This window comes from Equus quagga, chromosome 16 (assembly GCF_021613505.1).
Source record: "Equus quagga isolate Etosha38 chromosome 16, UCLA_HA_Equagga_1.0, whole genome shotgun sequence".
In the NCBI taxonomy this organism is placed as follows: domain Eukaryota; kingdom Metazoa; phylum Chordata; class Mammalia; order Perissodactyla; family Equidae; genus Equus; species Equus quagga.
This window is the reverse complement of record NC_060282.1, coordinates 34,782,856-34,803,016: the sequence shown is the minus strand read 5'-3', so window position 1 is coordinate 34,803,016 and position 20,161 is coordinate 34,782,856. Positions and strand designations below refer to the sequence as shown.

Below are 20,161 nucleotides of genomic sequence, written 5' to 3'. Positions count from 1 at the left end.
TTGTAGTATGTTTTGAAGTCAGGGATTGTGATGCCTGCAGCTTTGTTCTTTTTCTTAGGATTGCTTTAGCAATTCAGGGTCTTTTGTTGCCCCATATGAATTTTAGGATTCTTTGTTTTATGTCTGTAAGGAATGTCATTGGGATTCTGATTCGGATTGTGTTGAATCTGTAGATTGCTTTAGGTAGTATGGACATTTGAACTATGTTTATTCTTCCAATCCATGTGCATGGAATGTCTTTCCATCTCTTTATGTTGTCATCAATTTCTTTCAGGAAAGTCTTGTAGTTTTCATTGTATAGGTCTTTCACTTCCAAGTGAAAGGTATTCCTCCCCAAGGTATTTCATTGTTTTTGTTGGAATTGTGAATGGTAATGTGTTCTTGAGTTCTTTTTCTGTTAGTTTGTTGTTAGAGTATAGAAGTGCTACTGATTTACGTAAGTTTATTTTATGCCCTGAAACTTTGCTGTAGTTGTTGATCATTTCTAAAAGTTTTCCAATGGATTCTTTGGGGTTTTACAAATATAGGATCATGTCGTCTGCAAACAGTGAGCGTTTCACTTCTTCCCTCCTATTTGCATTCCTTTTATTCCTTTCTGTTGCCTAATTGCTCTGGCCAAAACCTCCTGTACTATGTTGAATAAGAGTGGACATAGAGGGCATCCTTGTCTCTCTTGTTTTCAGGGGGCTGGTGCTCAGTTTTTTGCTCATTGAGTATGATGTTGGCTGTGGATTTGTCATATATGGCCTGTATTGTGTTGAGGTAATTTCCTTCTATCCCAATTTTGTTAACAGTTTTTATCATAAATGGCTATTAGATCTTGTCAAATGCTTTCTCTGGATACATTGAGATGATCATGTGGGTTTTATTCCTCAATTTGTTGATATGGTGTATCATGTTGATTGATTTACAGATGTTGAACCATCTCTGTGTCCCTGATATGAATCCCACTTGATCATGATATATGATCCTTTTGATGTATTGCTGAATCCAGGTTGCCAAAATTTTGTTGAGAATTTTTGCATCTATGTTCATCAGCGATATTGGCCTGTAGTTCTCCTTTTTTGTGCTGTCCTCGTCAGGCTTTGGTATCAGAGTGATGTTGGCCTCATAGAATGTGTTAGGAAGTGTTCCATCCTCCCTAATTTTTTGGAATAGCTTGAAAAGGATAGGTATTAAATCCTCTCTGAAAGTTTGGTAGAATTCCCCAGGAAAGCTTTCGGGTCCTGGGTTTTATTCTTTGGGATGCTTTTGATTGCTGTTTCAATCTCTGTCCTTATGATTGGTGTGTTCAGATTGTCTGTTTCTTCTTGACTTAGCTTTGGGAGGTTGTAAGAGTCTAAGAATTTATCCATTTCTTCTAGGTTATCCATTTCTTTGGTGTATAGTTTTTCTTAGTATTCTCTTATAATATCTTGTATTTCTATGGAGTCTGTTGTTATTTCTCCTCTTTCATTTCTGATTTTGTTTATGTGAGCTTTCTGTCTTTTTTTCTTTGTAAGTCTTGCTAGGGGCTTTTCAATTTTATTTATCTTCTCAAAGAACCAGCTCTTTGTTAACTTTCTACTGCCATTTTTGTTTCAATAGCATTTATTTCTGCTCTGATTTTTATTATTTCTCCCCTTTGTTGACTTTAGGCTTTGTTTGTTCTTCTTTTTCTAATTCAGTTAGGTGTAATTTGAGATTGCTTATTTGGGATTTTTCTTGTTTGTTAAGGTGTACCTGTATTGTGATGAATTTCCCTCTTAATACAGCTTTTGCTGTATCCCATATGAGTTGGTATGGCATGTTATCATTTTCATTTGTCTCCAGGTATTTTTTGATTTCTTCTTTAATTTCTTCAGTGATCCATTCCTTGTTCAATAGCACATTGTTTAGTCTCCACATCTTTGTGCCTTTCTCAGCTTTTTTCTTGTAATTAATTTCTAGCTTTATAGCATTATGATCGGAGAAGATGCTTGTTATTATTTCAATGTTTTTAATTTATAGAGGCTTGTCTTGTTTCCCAACATATGGTCTATCCTTGAGAATGTTCCATGTACACTTGAGAAGAGTGTGTATTCTGCTGTTATTGGATGGAGTGTTCTATATATGTCTATTAAGTCCAACTGTTTTAGCTTTTTGTTTAATTCCACTGTTTCCTTGTTAATTTTCTGTCTGGATGATCTGTCCAATGCTGTGAGTTGGGTGTTGAGGTCCCCTACTATTATTGTGTTATTTTTGATATCTTCTTTTAGCTTTGTTAATAGTTGCTTTATGGACTTTGGTGCTCCTGTGTTGGGTGCATAGATATTTATAAGCGTTATTTCTTCCTGATGTAGTGTCCTTTTGATCATTATATATTGCCCCTCTTTGTCTCTCTTTACCTGCGTTATCTTGAAGTCTACTTTGTCTGATATAAGTATTGCGACACTTGCTGTCTTATATTTGCCATTAGCTTGGAGTATTGTCTTCCACCCCGTCACTCTGAGCCTGTATTTGTCATTGGAGCTGAGATGTGTTTCCTGGAGGCAACAAATTGTTGGCTCTTGTTCTTTAATCCATCTTGCCACTCTGTGTCTTTTTATTGGAGAGTTCAATCCATTTACACTGAGGGTGATTATTGATGTATGAGTGCTTAATGCTATCGTTCTGTCACTAGTTTTCTGGTTTTCCTGCACTTCCTTTGTTTCTCGTCCTGTGTGTTTTGATCTACCCATTGATTACTGCAGTTTCTTATGCGGTGTTTCTTAGTTTTTTCCTCATTTATTTTTTGTGTCTCTGTTCTGCTTTTTAGTTTAGTGGCTACCCTGAAGTTTGTATTCATAATCTCATGCATAACATAGTCCACTTTCTGACGGCCTCTTATTTCCATAGTCTAAACTGATTCAGTCCCTATCCTCCTCCTCTCCTAAGTTATTATTCTCATATCTTATTCCAACTTGTGTTGTGAGTTTGTGATTAAAGTGACAAGTTTGTCTTTGTTTTTGGTGTTTTCCTTTCCTTTATCCTAATGCTATAGTTTAATATTTCCTATCCTATTCTGATTCTGTTTGTCTCCTTACTCTGTGTTTTGTGACCCCTTTCTCCCGTTTTCACTTTTTTCAGGTATGAGGGCCTTCTTGAGGATTTCTTTTGTGGGGGGTGGTCTCGTGGCTATGAAGTCCCTTAGCTTTTGTTTGTCTGGGAAAGATTTAATTTCTCCCTCATGTCTGTAGGATATTTTTGCTGGATAGAGTATTCTTGGCTGAAGATTTTTATGTTTTAAAGATTTGAATATGTCATTCCATTGTCTCCTAGCTTGTAAGATTTCTGCAGAGAAATCTGCTGATAGTCTAAGGGTTCCTTTGTAGGTTATTTTCTTCTGCCTTGCTGCCCTGAGTATTCTTTCTTTGTCATTCATTTTTTGCCAGTTTTACTACTATATGCCTTGCAGTAGGTCTTTTTACATTGACAAATCTAGGAGATCTGAAAGCTTCCTCCACACACATTTCTCTCTCATTCCCTAGATTTGGGAAGTTCTCTCCTATTATTTCTTTGAGCACACTTTCTGCTCCATTCTCCTCTTCACCATCTTGGATACCTATAATTCTTATGTTGCGTTTCCTCATTGAGTCAGATATTTCTTGGAGACTTTCTTCATTTCTCTTTAGCCTCAGTTCTCTCTCCTCCTCTGTCTGGAGCAATTCAACCTGTCTATCTTTGATTATACTGATTCGCTCATCTGTTGTGTCCACATGGGCATTCAGGGAACCTGCATTTTGTTTTATCTCTTCCATTGTGTCTTTCATCTCTAGTATTTCTGATTGATTCTTCTTTATAGTTTCAATCTCTTTTGTGAAGTAGCTCCTGAACTTGTTGAATTGTTTCTCTATATTCTCTTTTACCTCATTGAGTTTTTTGACGATCGCTATTTTGAATTCATTGTCATTTAGTTTACTTATTTCTGAGTCCTCAGGACATAATTCTGGGTATTTATTGTTTTCCCTGTGGTCTGGCATTTTGATGAATTGCCTGATGCTGGAACTATGGGTTTTGCCCCTTGCAGTTACAGCCTATCGCCACTAGATGGGGGTCAAGAGCCATGTATTCTGAGCCCTTCACCTTCAGATGAGATGGGTGGTATAGCACAGTGGTGGGGGAGGGTGTTTTCTTTTGGGCGCTGTCCTCAGTTTCCTCACTAGCTCTCGCTATCTCGTCTCCTGGGGTACTAGTTTGATAAGGTCACCCATGCAAAAGCTTTTGCCCTGTTAGAGGGCTTCCTTCTAGGCTGCAAGTGCACTAGGGAATCCTGGGTGATCCTGTGGATGCACGACCCCTCCACCACTCCTTCCCTCATGGAGCCTCCTGCGGCAGCGACCCCAGTCTTTAGGGGATGGAGCGTTCTCTCTTACCTCGTTCCAGCTCCTCCAAGGGGAGCTCCAGCCTCTCCGCCCTCTGTCATTTGGCTGCCGTGACTCTTTGGGGATTCCTTTGCTATTAGGATATTTTCTGTTGGAATATGGTTGCTCCTTTTTGTTGTATGTTGGAGGGGAGAGAGTCCCGGGCAAGCTCACTCCACCATGACACTGACATCAGTCTCTGAATTATAGCTTCTTTTTTTAAAAAATATTTTTTAGTGGTTGCTGAAGAGTTTGCAATGTACATTTACAACTAATCCAAGTCCACTTTCAGATAGTACCATGCCACCTCATGGGTAGTGCAAGTACTTTATAACAGAGTATTCCCAATTCCTTCCTCCTATACCCTAAAAATTGCTGTCAATTCATTTAATGTATCCATAAGCTATAATCACCACATACAATGCTACTACTCTTATTTTGAACAAACTTATCTATTAGATCCGTTAAGAATAGGGAAAATAAAAGATTTTATTTTACCCTCATTTATTCCTTCTCTAATGCTCTTCCCAGCTTTATGTAGATGTAAATTTCCAACTTATATCCTTTTCTTCTCCCTTTTTTTTTTTTTGAGGGAGATTAGCCCTGGGCCAACTACTGCCAATCCTCCTCTTTTTGCTGAGGAACACTGGCCCTGAGCTAACATCCATGCCCATCTTCCTTTACTTTATACATGGGACGCCTACCACAGCCTGGCTTTGTGCCAAGTGGTGCCATGTCCCCACCTGGGATCCGAACCAGTGACCCTGGTGCCGCCAAGAAGCAGAACGTGTGAACTTAACTGCTGTGCCACTGGGCCGGCCCCTTTTCTTCTCTCTTTTTAACATTCCTTGCAAAGCAGATCTACTGATGACAAATGCCATCAATTTTTGTTTGTCTGAGAAAGTGTTTATTTCTCCTCCACTTTTGGAGAGTAATTTTACTGGATCCAGAATTCTAGTTGGTGGATTTTTTTCTTTCACAACTTTAAATATTGCACTCCACTTTCTTCTTGCTTGCATGGTGTTTGAATAGAAGTTTGATGTAATTCTTATATTTGTGTCTCTGTAGGTAAGGTGTTTGTTTTCTTTCTGGCTTCTTCCAAAATTTCCTGTTTGTCTTTGATTTTCTGCAGTTTGAATAGTATTTGCCTAGGTGTAAATTTTTTGTATTATTCCTGCTTGGTGTTCCTTGTGCTGCCTGGATCTGTGGTTTGGTGTCTGTAATCAATTTTGGAAAATTCTCAGTTATCATGACTTCAAATATTTCTTTTATTCATTTCTCTTTCTTCTTCTGCTGCTGTTCCTGTTACACTTATGTTATGCCTTTTTGTAAATGTCCTACAGTTCTTAGACATTCTGTGTCATCTTTTTCTTTCTTTTCTCTCTTTGCTTTTCATTTTTGGAAGATTTTATTGACAAATCTTCAACCTCACTGTTTCTCTCCCTGGCTACTAATGAGTCCATTAAAGGCAATCTTTGTTTCTGTTACAGTGTTATTGATTTTTAGCATTTCCTTTTCATGTTTTCTTAAACTTTCTATCTCTCTGCTCACACTATCCATCTGTTCTTGCATGTTGTCCACTTTTCCCATTAGAGCCCTTAACATATTTACTACAATTATTTTTCCCAATCAGATAACTCTAAACTCTCTGCCATATCTGAGTCTGGTTCTGATGTATACTTTGTTTCTTCAGACTGAGTTTTTTCTTGTTTTTCAGAATGACTTGTATTTTTTTTGTTGAAAGCTAGACAAGGTTTATTGGGTTAAAGGAATGTAGGTAGATGGCCCTTTGGTGTCAGATTTTACATTTCTCTGTCTGGGAGTTAGGCTGTGTTTACTGTTTGTTGTAGCTCTAGTGTTAGAGGCTAAAATTTCCTTTATTGTCCTTACATTATTACTAGATTTTTTATTGTGATAAAATACACAAACATAAAATATACCATGTTAACGACTTTTAAGTGTACAGTTCAGTAATATTGGATACACTCATAATGTGCCATCTTTACTACTGTCCATCTGAAGAATGTTTCATGTGGTAAACTGCAACTATATACCCATTAAAGAATAACTCCCTATTTTCCCCTTCCATCAGCACCTGGCAACCACCATTCTACTTTCTGTCTTTATGCTGTCAACTACTTTGAGTACCTCATATAAGTGGAAACATACAGTGTTTGTCCTGTTGTGACTGGCTTATTTCATTTAGCATAATATCCTTAAGTTTCATCCAAGTTGTAGTATGTCAGAATGTCCCTCCTCTTTAAGGCTACATAGTATTCACTTGTATGTATATACCACATTTTGAATACCATTCATCCATTGATGGACTCTTGGAGTGTGTCTATATTGTAGCTATTGTGAATAATGCTGCTGTGGACATTGATGTACAAATATCTCAAGGCCCTGCTTTTAGTTCTTTTGGATATATACTCAGAAGTGGAATTGCTGCATCATTTAGTAATTTTTAAGTTTTTGGGGAACTGCCAGACTGTTTTCTACAGTGACTGTACCATTTTACATTCCCACCAGCAGTGCACAAGTGTTCCAGTTTCTCCACATCCTCACCAACACTTGTTATTTCCTGATTTTTGATAGTAGCCATCCTAATGGGTGTGAGGTGGTATCTCACAGTAGTTTTGATTTGCATTTCCCTAATGGTTAGTGAGTTTGAGCATGTTTTCCTGTGCTTATTGGCAATTTGTATATCTTATTTGGAAAAATGTCTATCCAAGTTCTTTGCCCATTTTTGAATTCAGTTGTTTGTTTTTTGGTTAAGTTTTAGGAGTTCTCTGTATATTCTGGGTATTAATCACTTAGCAGATATATGATTTGTCAATATTTTCTCCCATTCTGTGGGATGCTTTTTTACTCACTTGGTGGTGTCTTTTGATGCACAAAATTTTAAAATTTTTGTCATGTCTAATTTGTCTATTTTTTTCTTTTGTTACTTGTGCCTTTGGAGTCATATCCAAGAAATCATTGCCAAGTCCAATGTTGTGCTGCTTTTGCTTTATGCTATCTTCTAAGAATTTTATAGTTTTAGTTCTTCATTTAGGTCTTTGATTGATTTTGAATTAATTTCTGCATGTGGTATTAAGTAAGCATCCAACTCCATTCTTTTACATGTGGATATCCAGTTTTCCCAGCACCATTTCATGAAAAGCTGTCCTTTCCCCATGTAATGATTTTGGCACCCTTGTCAAAAACCATTTGGCTTTATATGTGAGGATTTATTTCTAGGCTTTCTATTCTATTCTGTTGGTCTCTGTCTGTCTTTATGTCAGTACTACACTGATTACTGTAGCTTTGTAGTAAGTTTTGAAATAAAAAAGTAAGTCCTTGAGCTTTGTTCTTTTTAAGGGTTATTTTGGCTATTTGTGATCCCTTGTATTTCATATGAATTTAGGATGGGTTTTGTATTTCTGCAAAAAAAACATTGGGATTTGGATAGGGATTGCATTGAATCTGAAGATTGCTTTGGGTATTTGGGTATTGGTCTGTAGTTTTCTTTTCTTGTAGGGTTTTTGTCTGGCTTTGGTCTGGTATGGTATAGTAGGGTAATGGTGCCCTTAAAGAATGCATTAGGAAATGTTTCTTCCTCTTGATATTTTGGAAAGATAGAGAAGGGTTGGTATTAGTTCATATTTAAATGTTGGGTAGAATTCATCAGTGAAGGCATCAGGTCCAGGGCTTTTCTTTCTCAGGAGATTTTTGATTAATGATTCAATCTCCTCACTAGTTATAAATCTATACAGATTTTCTAGTTCTTCATGATTTCTTGGTAGGTTGTGTATTTCTAGGAATTTGTCCTTTTAATCTAAGTTGTTCAATTTGTTGGCATACAATTGTTCATAGTATTCTCATATTCCTTTTTACTTCTGTAAATAGTAGTATGTAGTATTGAGTCAATTTGTGGCCTAAAATATGGTTTATCCTGAAAAATATCCCATGTTCACTTGAGAAGAATGTGTATGCTGTTCTTGTTGGGTAGAGTATTCTGTATATGTTAGTTTTAGCTGGTTTATTGTGTCTCAGTTTGGGTCTTTTTGATTTCATCTTACTTGGAGTTTGTTGATCTTCTTGAATATTTTTATTAATATCTTTCATCAAATTTTAGAAGTTTTCAGCTATTATTTATTCCACTGTTCCCTCTGCCTCTTTCTCTCTCTTTCTCTCCTCATTCTGGAATTCCCTCATCAAGCCTATGTTGGTCCACTTGATGATGTCCCACAGATACCTTAGGTTCTGTTCACTTTTCTTCAATCTTTTTTCTTTCTGTTCCTCAGATTCAATAATTTCCATGGTGTCATTGTTAACTTTCTTGGTTCTTGTTCTTTTCCCTCCTCAAATCTACTTTTGAATTCCTCTAGTGAATTTTTCATGTCAGTTATTGTACTTTCAGCTCCAGAATTACTTTTTGGTTTCTTTTTGTTCACACATGGTTTTCTTGACTTTCTCCACATCTTTCTTTAGTTCTTTGAGCATCTTTAAGGTGCTCGTTTTAAAATCTTTGTCTAGTGGATCTGTCATGAGGTCTATTTTGGGGCAGTTTTTGTTCATCCTTTTTTCCTTTGAAAGTCCGTACTTTCCTGTCTCTCTGTATGTCTTGTGATTTTTTCTTGAAAACTGGACATTTGAATCTAATAATGCAGTAACTCGGGAAATCAGATTCTCCTCTTTCACCAGGTCTTGTTTTCTGTTATTGTTTTTATTTATTTATTTATTTATTTTGTAGGCTGTCTCTTTGCTGAGGATCAGCCTGTACTATAAACTTAAGGTTTTCTCAGATGTTTTCTGAGTCCACACCTTTCCCTGAGCATGTGTGGTGACTTTCTATTTTCTCCTGTATATGCAGTTGCTTTTGAATATTTTAGTCTTCTGGCTCCCAGAAGTGGAAAAATTGAAAGACAAAGTGGGGAAATGTGCTGGCCCTTTAAATATCCTGGAAGTTACCTTAGCCAGAGAGGGAGGAGCTTGCAACAATGCTGGGGAGTTGCAACAACAATGGCCATCCACCTCTTTGTCTGCACCATTGAGATGAGAAGTAGTAATCACCTATCAGAGCACAGATCTCTGATGTTTGGAGGACATGGTCCTTTTTACTCACCCTGGCTCCTGCAAGCTTTGTGCAGGTTGCCCCAGGAACAGGTGCAGAGCTACCTGCCATGTGGCTGGGGTTGGGGGATGGGTAGCTGTTACTATGCCCACAGCTCAAACTGACTAAAATTAACTGTAATGTACAGTTCAAGCCTTCTCCTGAAGTTGAAAGCCTTCAGTAAACTCCATGTTTCTAAAATGGTTACATTGGACAGAATCTGCCATTGTTTTCTAGGTGGGGAGTTAGATTTCTGTTGCTTTCTACTCCGTTGTCTTTCCAGAATTCTCTCTTCTATTGTCTTTATTTTTGTCTTCCTTTCTGTTTTGGGTTTCCCTGTGCTCTTTACTAAAGCTTGCAGTTCTTTTAGTTGTAATCCCATGTTATTATGCAGGAACTCTACTGATTTGGTGGTAAGGTGTTGCTGATACAGGAGAAACATTCAATAGTCCTATAATAGGTCTCTATCTTTTAGTGAGCCTGAGTTGGGTATTTTCCTTTCCCCATGTTGAAGGCTAGAGAGGGCTATAGTTTGGTATTTTCCTTCTCCCACATCAAAGGCTAGAGGTGGATATAATTAGGTATTGCCTCCCTCAGGTTTGTTTGCTTTTGGTAAAACCCCAGTTGGTTAGGCTCTGGTAAAATACTTTCCCTTGAGCTCAGGATTGTTAAGAAGAGTAGAGAGCTCTGGGAATGTTTGAGAATGGTTACTTCCCTTCCTTCTGCTGGATGCAGGAGATTTTCCTCTATCTTCACAGTGAGCAACTAGCAAGGCTCCTGGAGGTAAAATTTATGGAAATGTGGTGGTGTGCCTAAGACCAGGACCCCTTGGAATTTTAAACTCTCAATCCAGTCAACACTGAGTCTTCAGCAATTAGTCAATTATAGTTAAAAGTGTTCCGATAGTTACTGGCTCCAGGTGTGGGCTTCTGCTCTTGGGCCTGTACTCTTGCTAAACTGTGATATTCTGCATCCACTTGTCTATTTCTCTAGTTTTCAGGGCAGCAGTTTGCCCTGAAATTTTTTGAGGGCTCTAAGAAGAGCTGTTAATTTTTAGTTTGTTGAGCTTTTTTTCTTGTAAAGATGAGAATGATATTTTCCAAGTTCTTTGTATATCAGACTGGAAACTGGAAGCACCTCATACACTTTTTGGAATGAAGGGATGTGGGAGTTCATTGTCAATAAAGTTAGTGTATTGTCAAAGAACTCAATCGTATAATTACTTTTTTATATTACCAGTTCTTAAATTATTATCTCAATGTGAATTTTAATTATGATCAGATACTTTGAGGTTTGATTTTGTCTAAAATATTGGGAAAAAGGAGGATAATTTTATACTCTTGATTGTGTTTAAAGACAGGGTAAATATTTATTTTGCTGTATTGTGATACATATTTTATTTGGGAAGCTGATGCAAATGATTGTTTATTTTATGTATAGATATTTTACAAAGCCCAGACATAATTCCTCAATTAGTGATTAAAATTTTTATCTCTGTTGGTTTTTTTCAAGTAAAGATTTTGAAATTGGAAACTGATTTGTAAGTTAATATCAATTTGTCTATGATAAAATCTTTTGTCACAAATTAAGAACAACATGATTCCTTGCAGAATATCAGCCAGACTTCTAAAACAATATCCTCTCCAGATTTACATATTTATTTCCATACTTGTTTTTAACATACATATTGTTTGGTGAAGGGTAATCTTGAATTGATCTCCATTTTGGTGAGCTGGTATGGTAATCTTTCTTTGTCATTATCTATATGGAATCTGTTTTGTTCTAAAATGTTAAGAAATTTTTGTCTTATTCTCAAAGGAATATAATGATAAGTTTTCTAGATAGATTCCGATGTCACTATAGTTTGCTTGTGTTTGTTTATATGATATTTGGTGCTAATACAATCTTTTATTATTAATCCATTGTATGACTATATTTAAATACTAAAGAATGTGGCTTTAGCTCCAGGGTAAAACTATTATACTTTTTGAAGTTTATGCAGAGGACACAGGATATTCTTTTTTGGTTAATATAGCGTTATATAATTACCAATTATATTTATTCATTGGGATGCAAAAATATTTAAGGGTATACCTTTTTGTTTATTGTTTATATCATTAAAAATAGGAACATGCCAGCAAAGAAAATAAATTTGATCTAAAGAGAATTTAATTTACAGTGTTAGTGTAATTTCCTAGTGGAAGTTCTAGAGTTGGGGACCAATTTTTAATTCTGAGCTTTTCTTTGGGAAAGGAAAAGCTCAGCAACTACTCACTGAGTCACAAGTTTATCTCTCAGGACCAGTCCTATGCAAAGTGTGGGAAGCCAAATTTCAGAGGCATCACCCTTGTGTGTGATCTTTCTCTACTTTTTAAATATCCAGTGCTATTTCAGTGAAGTGCTAAATTTATTATAGTTTAAATGCATTTTTAGTTCATTATAGATATATGAATAATTTACTTTAGTTTATGAATATTTTAAATTTAATATACATAGTTATTTTAGTAGCTATTTTTAGGTGTATTGGATACATAACTGTCCAAATCCTTTATCTGCTCCTTTAAGCAGTAAATGAATTCATTTGTAAAGCTTTTAGAATACGTTTATAAAACCCTAGCTTTTGTTTAAAACATTTATACCTTTACTTCAACTTATATTAAGGAAGAAATTTAAAAGAAAAAGAGGAATTCTATTTATCTTCAGTAAACCAAATGTAACTGTGTTTAATATAGTACTTTAAAATTATTTTAAAAACTTCATTATCAATATCAATAAAAGTATTCAGAAAACTTGAGGATTAAATCTGGCTGGAATCATTAGAACAGCAGTAGAGTTTTAATATCAGTTCTCTATTAAGAACGAATGATTCAACTTCTCTTTTTTTGTCAAATTAATTCAAATGTGTCATTGCAGTATATAGCAAAGCACTAAGCTTTTCTATGTAATAAACCTCATTTTTCATTTTTATGGGACCACACATCTGTAGATAGAAATTTATTCTGAGTACAGTGCACTCAGTTGTGCAAACTTATCTTTTTAGGGTCAAAGAAGAACACAAACCACAACCGACACAGTAAGTAAATGTATTAAGAGTGCAGTAGGCTTGACTTCTGTACCTTTGCCACATTCTGCTTTCTGCACCTTGGATGGTATTAGCTTAAACTAATACTGGATAGGCTGCAGCTAGTGTGTCTTCTGCTTTCTGACTCTCTGGCTTGTAAGAGAGCTGCCTGCAGCTTCTTACTTCATCCACATACTGACTGGATGTAGTTTTTTTGCTGTCTGCTTGTGGACTGGTTAAGTGTTCAAACTTAGTTTCCCTACATTCTGACTGCCTGGATGATAACTGGAGCTCACATTTCCATTGGCTGTAGCTTTTGTGCCTGTGTATTTTTATTATTATGGATAAGAAAACATTTGACCTACATTGTTATTCATTTGGTTATTCAGTCACATTATTTGCTTATTTAAACAGGTGGTTTCCCTTTAGTGGGATCACTGAACTGGTAAATAACGTTCTTCAGCCCCAGCAAAAACAACAAAATGAAAAGGAGGCCCAGACGTAAGTAAGCTGATCTGTAATAGACTAAATATTATCTCTGATAGTATAACATACTGAAGAGTATGTATTAAAATACTGTCCTTGCAATAGTATCCTAAGAAACAAAAATTGTTAGGTTATGAGTTTGATACTTTCATCTTCATGTATCCCATGGAAATTAAAAAGAAAACAAGGATAATTTATAGAGTAGTGAAAACAAAGAGGTAATTCTTCCCCTAATTGTATTCTAAATAACGTAAACTGTATTTATCCAGTAAAATATCTTTCTCCAATAATGCAATATATTCCTAAGTGTGTTTTCTTCAAAAGTAATTCCAGGGACATTAAGAGATATTAACCCCCAAATTCAATCTTTGGCCAAATAGTTTTAAAAAGGTTCTTTAAAAAAAGGTTAAGCAGGTTTCTTTATTGTAATCTGTCAGAGTGTCTACATATGCTCCAAAGGTGTCAAAATATACAATGTTTACTAAGCTTATTTGACTACTGAATCTTGTTTTCACTGAACATTTCATTAGGTTATGAAACTTAATTTGGGAAATGCAGCAGTTTATTCTCACATTGACCTGAAACATTAAAAACAAGTCAATTCTATTTATTTTAGTTGTTAGCAGATTTAAAAAAATTCTTTAAAAAGATGTTCACATTTGTATCTTTTTAACTTTGTGCAAGTAATATTATTTATATTGTGAAGTGGAGGTAACGATGAAAATGTGAGAAAGACTGTATCAATTTAAATTTCAGTCTCCCCATGATAACTACCGTCTTACTCAGAAATGCTCTTATCACTCAGCCTCTGCACTTTTTAACAGTAGGAGTTATGTCTATGGAGAAGATGGTTTGGTTATAGGAATGGACAGATCGAGAAGTGACACATACCCTAGGAGAGAACGAGAATGACTGCTAGGAGCCCTAAGATGAAACATTCAGAAAAGCATTCACATTTTGCCTTTAATGCAAACTAGAAGATACACATCTTTTTGTCTTGTTATTGATGAGGGTAATTTGTCTTGTTATTGATGAGGGTAATCCCTCTTTTATGTTACCTTTTATGCATTTTATTTTAAACTTTGTCAGTGTTTCAGTTGCAACTGAAGTAAAACAATGTTGTGATATACTACTACTGATACTTGATACGTAGTTCTTAAATTGGAACTGTTCCTGTATTTGAGCTTGTTCAAAAGACCTGTGTTTGTTTTGTCTACTCTTTCATCCTTGACATCTAGCAAGTGCCTGATCCATAATAGGAACTCAGTAAATATTTCTTCACAACTGATTATACATGTTTTATCTTTTTATGATATAACAATACTGTATTACAAGGAGTAGAAATAAATTTAATAATCTCTTTTCTAATCAGCAAATATTGTATTAAAATGGCACATAATGTCATTGTTTTGCTGATTTTTTCCTAAGGCTCCAGAACTTATAATAAAGTAGTAAAATCAATAGCAAAATATAATTAGATACAAATTTGCCTCAATTTTAAATGAATTCAGTTATCTATCTTGTTTGTGAGTTTCAGAAAAATCAAGATTGTTATATTATTTAGTAAATTACAATGGGCATTAAATAAAATACCTGTTTTGTTAGTAACTTTAAAAAGTGATCTCTAATTATTGAAACAAAGTGACATTTGATTGGTATAAACAAAGATCAAGACAAATTTGAAAAGAAATAGCTTTAATGCAATAATAAACATAATGCAATATGCTTTGATTTTTGGATGGGAAGATGGTAGGAGAAAAGACTAGTACCTTCAAATGTTTTAGAAATTAATTCTTGATTAACAAGTATTATTTCATTAAAGTTTCTTGGATAACTAATTATTCTTGTTGCTCTGTGATTTATACAGTTTTAAAAATTCAGAATTAATAGATTCTTTCAATAGTTATCTTCTTCATCTTACATTCTTGTTACGCTGAAGATTTCTGATTTATAGTTTTCTGGGAGGTCTCCTTTTATCTTTCTGACCCACAGACCAGGATTACTTCCAAATTTTCTGTTTTTATTCTTCTTCTCTTCAATCAGATTTCTAAGACTTCTTCTTTCTGAGTCATCTCATTTTTGTTCGAATGGGATAACTTCTTATCTGCTTACTTTCTATTCATTCATCCATAAAATAATTTCTAAGAGCTGCATTCCAGGTATTCATTTTAATTTCTAAAAAGTGTAAAAATATTTGTTAAGTATTAAAGCATTTGTTAAAAAGTAGGACTTATGTTTTTTCATATTCTGTATAAATATTTTCACAGTAGAATAACTCAGTAAATATTTCATCAGATAGTGTTAAAAATCTAATATTTTGTGAACAGTAATTTCATTTTAATGAATTTATATAAATCCCATTTTGTGGTTATTCAAAGCTATAATAATGTAGGTTTCTTGAGGTATGTACTTTTGGAGTTTTTTTATTTCATAGTTCTTTAATGTAACAGGAAGATTTACGAATTTTGACTTGGGTAATTCATGTGAAATTGTTGGTTTACCAACAAGATGGAAGCAGCCTGGGTCCCTGAGTTGCCACTTGGAAGAGAAGCATTCTATAATCCTATACATAAGTCTCAGGCATTTAGTGGGCCTATGCCCCTGGGCTTGAATAAGTAGAACAATGTATCCAACTTTGACTTTCCATAGGTTTTGAGGCATAGAAAATTGATTGAGCCATTTGATTCAGTTGTCAGTTTATTCAGCCTTTGCATAAACTGCTTAATATACAGATTAAGTAATATTAATTTTACTTTCTCTTCTTTCTTTCACTATTTTTTGCATCAGCATCAAAATGAGGAAAAGTTGTGTATAAAGACAATGTAATATAGGTCGTATGTAAAGGGTAAAACAAGTCCCTGGAGTATTAAGGATGAGCATACTAGGAAAAAATGATAAATGCTCTGTAGTGCAACTCTTATTTTAACTTGTATTTCCAATATCTAGCACAATATCAAAGGTAAGGAAGAAGGCTTTCTAACACAAATTAATTAAATTAATCAATTGGGGGCAGGCCCTGTGGCCGAGTCGTTAAGTTTGTGCGCTCTGCTTTGGCATCCCAGGGTTTCACCGATTCGCATCCTGGGTGTGGACATCGCACCGCTCATCAGGCCATGTTGAGGCAGTATTCCACATGCCACAACTAGAAGGACGCACAACTAGAGTATACGACTATGTACTGGGGGGATTTGGGGAGAAAAAGCAAAAAATAAAATCAGTTGGATTAATTTATCTTGAATTTGCATATAATAGTTTTATTCATGTTGTAACATGATAAATAATAAATATACTTTTGAAATATTAGGGAAATCTAAAATTTGAATCATTGGAATCAGACAACCACTTAATATAGTAATCCTCTCTGATTATGAGGTCTTTTAATAGGAAAAACTGCTAAGGGAAAGAGTATAAGCATAGGGAACATCATATGTGAAAGTCTTTTGGTAGCAAAAGTTTTGAGGAACACAAAGAAGACTAGTGTGGCTGTAACGTAGTGGACAAGATGGAGTGTGGCAAGAGATGAGGTTCCAGAGGTAGTATAAAAATACTGTTCTAGATAGGGCAGTGTTTTTATAGAGAATGATAAGGAATTTGGATCTGAGTCTCAATATAAATGGAAAATATTGAAAAGTTTTAAAAATGGTAATTACATGATTTAATTTATTTATTAAGATCAATCTTGCTGCTCTATTAGTAAAGTGGCTGACAATAAAAGTGGAGAGAGCAATGAGGAAGCTTTTGTGAAGGACTCTGCTGGAGATCATCATGACTTACAGTAGGTTGATTACAATGACAAATGAGAGAAGTGGATTGGGGATATAGTTGGAGGCTGAACTGACATGATTTGTTAGTGGAGTAGATTTAGAGGAAGTTAGTAAGGAAGAGAGAAGAACCAAAGATGACTGTCAGATTTCTGATTGGAAGAACTAATTGAATGGTGATGCCATTAGCTGTGACCAAGAAGGGGAAACGATGAAGAGTTAGGAATAGAAACTAAAACTTAAGTTTTAAACTTTTAAAGTTCAAGATGCCTATAAATTAACCAGTTTTGAAGGAGGATAGGGATCGACTGGAGAGCTAACTTTTGGAGTTGTCGGTGTGGTACTTAAAGCTGGAAGACTGTGTAACATAACCTAGAGAGACGCTGTCTGATGAGAGCAGATGAGCAAGGCCGTGACTGAGCTGGAAAGAATTCTCACATTGTGCAGGGTACTAGGAATCCAGAAATAAAAGCACCGTAGTCCCTGTTCTCAAATATTTCACATCTAAGTGGAAGAAAGACATGACATGCTGATAGGCAATTAAAAACAATATTGAGGAGACTTCTGGTTTCCTCTTCAACATGTAAAGAGTTTGGAAGTCATTACTCCTATATCACAACAAGAAAAAAGCTGAACAAACTGAAAACCAACAACTCTTCTTAGATTCATCACAAAATTGAGGTCACAGGGCCAATCAATGCCCTGACAAGTGGAGCGAGAAATGAATAAAAAGAATCACAGCTTATTGGGAGCAGAAACCACTGGAGCTAGGATCTGGTAGGAAAACTTAAACTATAACTGATGAACTATTGAAAGCTGAGTGTGCACTAACTTAAGAGTTAAAAATTCCTGGGAGCCAAGCCTTAGAGAACCATTCCTCTCCAGTTTTGTGAGTTTTACCTCCAGGAACCCCACCAGGTTCTCAAGGTGAAGATTAGTGAAAAATTATCTCATACGTCTAGCAGGGGAAGGGGAAAAATAATCATTTCGAAATATTCTCAGAGCTTTTTGTTCTCAAGGGAAACTACTTTACCAAAGCCTAACCAAAATGAGAGAAGGGAAATATCCAACTACAGTTCCCTCGAGACTTCCTGTCTCACTGAAAGGGGAAAAGAAGCTGAGAAACACTTCTAAAGGTCACAGCCCAGGGGCATAGGCCCACTAACAGACTGAGACTTATTTATAGGATTATAGAATGCTTCTCTTCCAAGTGACAACTCAGGGATCCAGGCTTCTTCCATCTTGTTGGTAAACCAACTGGAACATATAGCTACAAGGGTTACTGCATCAGAGGAAGAGAAAAAAATGGGAACTCACACTTATTCTTAACTGTGTAAGACAAGAAGTGACATAGGGCACTGTTGCTCACAGCTCATTGCCCAAAGCTTGTCACAGGCTCTTAACTAACTGCAAGGAAGTCTAGAAAGTCTTTCCATGTGATCATAAAGAGAGTTGATTCTATATAATAAGCACTAGTAACATCTACTACAGTTAGTTTACATTTGATTTTCATTTATTGCAATGAGATGGAAATTTCAGGATGTCAAAAGATAAAGATTTGCCAAAAGAGTTCTACTATAGTAAGGATAACTCCAATATTTGTAGTCCTTGCTCTTGGTACTGTTGGTTCTCCTGAAACTGCTGGAATGACTTGAGATCAAGATCTAATTTTTACAAGGCTGAAGGTTAAGGTTAATAAAATGAAGAAAATTCAAATACAGAAGTGTCCTCTGGAAGGAAGGAAATTTGCCATAGGTGGTGTTTCAAGGAACACCTATTAAATTTTGTCAGTGGGATTAGAGGGAGATTTTTGCATTCTCTTAAGTGGTAGTGAAAGACTGAAGGAGATTAAAAGTGTGCTAACAGTGAAAATATGTGACAGCATACTAAGAAACCTTTAGTTGATCATTAAAGATGCCAAAGTATACTAATAAATAAAAGAAAGAGTGAACAAAATAATTTTAAAAAGGAGGAGCAGAAATAGCAGAAAATCATTCTTTTTCTGTTCTAGGGTGGAAGCTGTCTACCTTGGTTTGTCATCTGCTTGATCCAAAAGTTGTTGGGTAGCTGTTTCTACCCAAAGATAATTTACTTCTGGAAAATTCTTTAAGACTCTCCTATTTAAGGTCTGTTGATGGAGCAGATTTCCAACAGTCTAGGAAAAACTGTGTCTTTTTAGTTGCAAAATGTGAATCCAAGAATCAACATTTTGAGGCTTTCACTGAAAAGCTAATTCTTAACATGACTTATTAGAGTCTTTTCCTTCAAGACTCTGGAGCAGTTTTTCTCTCTTGTTTCTTCCAGAATACTGAATCTCTAGGTTTCAGTTCATAGAGAATTTCTTAGAAGCATGTTTTGGAAAGACTGCTTGTACCTGTTGATGGATGATAAGGCTGCATCACATGATTCCTTTGCTGTATGTAATCATGTTAACTTGCAATAAAGCTGAGTCTAGGATCAGAGGTGAATTTCTAAATGCATGGATAGCTTATTATTAACTCATAAAGGAGAACTTCTGGATCCCAAAAAGGGTTGATTTTGTTGTTTTGAAGGGTAATGGCAATGAAAATTGAAGGGTCTTTGAGAATATTGTTAATTTAATTTTACTTTAAAAATTCCACTTGTTCTTTCTACTTTTCCTGAAGATGGAGGAGGACATGGGCAAAGATTTTTCTTGTAAGCTGTCTACTTCTTATTTGTGCTTGACTGGTCAAAGCGGTTGATTTGGAGTTGTGAAATGATGAAGGCAGTTCCTGCACATAGTTGAGTTTCCAGGTCCACCATAGATATTCTTCAATCTGCATGAAAACTGACTGCATCTGTCACATACCTTAGAACCACCTTAAATTCCTTTTGGCTCAAGAAAGGGATAGATAAATAAAGAAAAATTATGAATGATAGATTGCTTGTTTAGAAAAGGCATTTAGAAAAATTGATAAAAGTAGCAAAGTGCTTATTGCCAAGTAAAGTTTTTATTAAAACGTAACAAATGTAGTCAAAAGTGTGCAAATTGAAATCTATAGCTCATTGAATTGCCAGACAGTGAACATATCTGGAAACCATCACTGGGAGCAAGAAGCAGAGCATTACCACACCTCTAGGATTTCCTTCTTATGCTCCCTTCCACGGAGGGCTACCTCCCACCCCAAAGGGTAATAACTTTGATCCTGACTTCTATCAAGATTATTTTTGCCTATTTATATTTAGACTGTATACGAATGGAATCATGCAATATGTATGCTGTTGGGTCTGCATTATTTTGATTGACATTAACATCATTAATCATCAGGGAAATGCAAAACCACAGTGAGATATCACCTCACATCTGTTAAAATGGCTATTATCAAAAAGGCTAGAAATAAGTGTTGGCAAGGTTGTGGAGAAAAGGGAACCCTTG

General features: G+C 35.5%; 1 protein-coding gene across 1 annotated transcript in view; it reads left to right on the top strand.

Moving 5' to 3' along the window:
• The window catches only part of RIMS2 (regulating synaptic membrane exocytosis 2), a 572,812-nt gene that overhangs the window by 97,639 nt on the left and 455,012 nt on the right, over positions 1–20,161 (top strand). The window contains exons 2-3 of the mRNA XM_046642144.1: positions 12,497–12,529; positions 12,932–13,018. Coding sequence (XP_046498100.1) covers positions 12,497–12,529; positions 12,932–13,018 — 120 coding nt within the window. The remainder of the gene's footprint in view (positions 1–12,496; positions 12,530–12,931; positions 13,019–20,161) is intronic.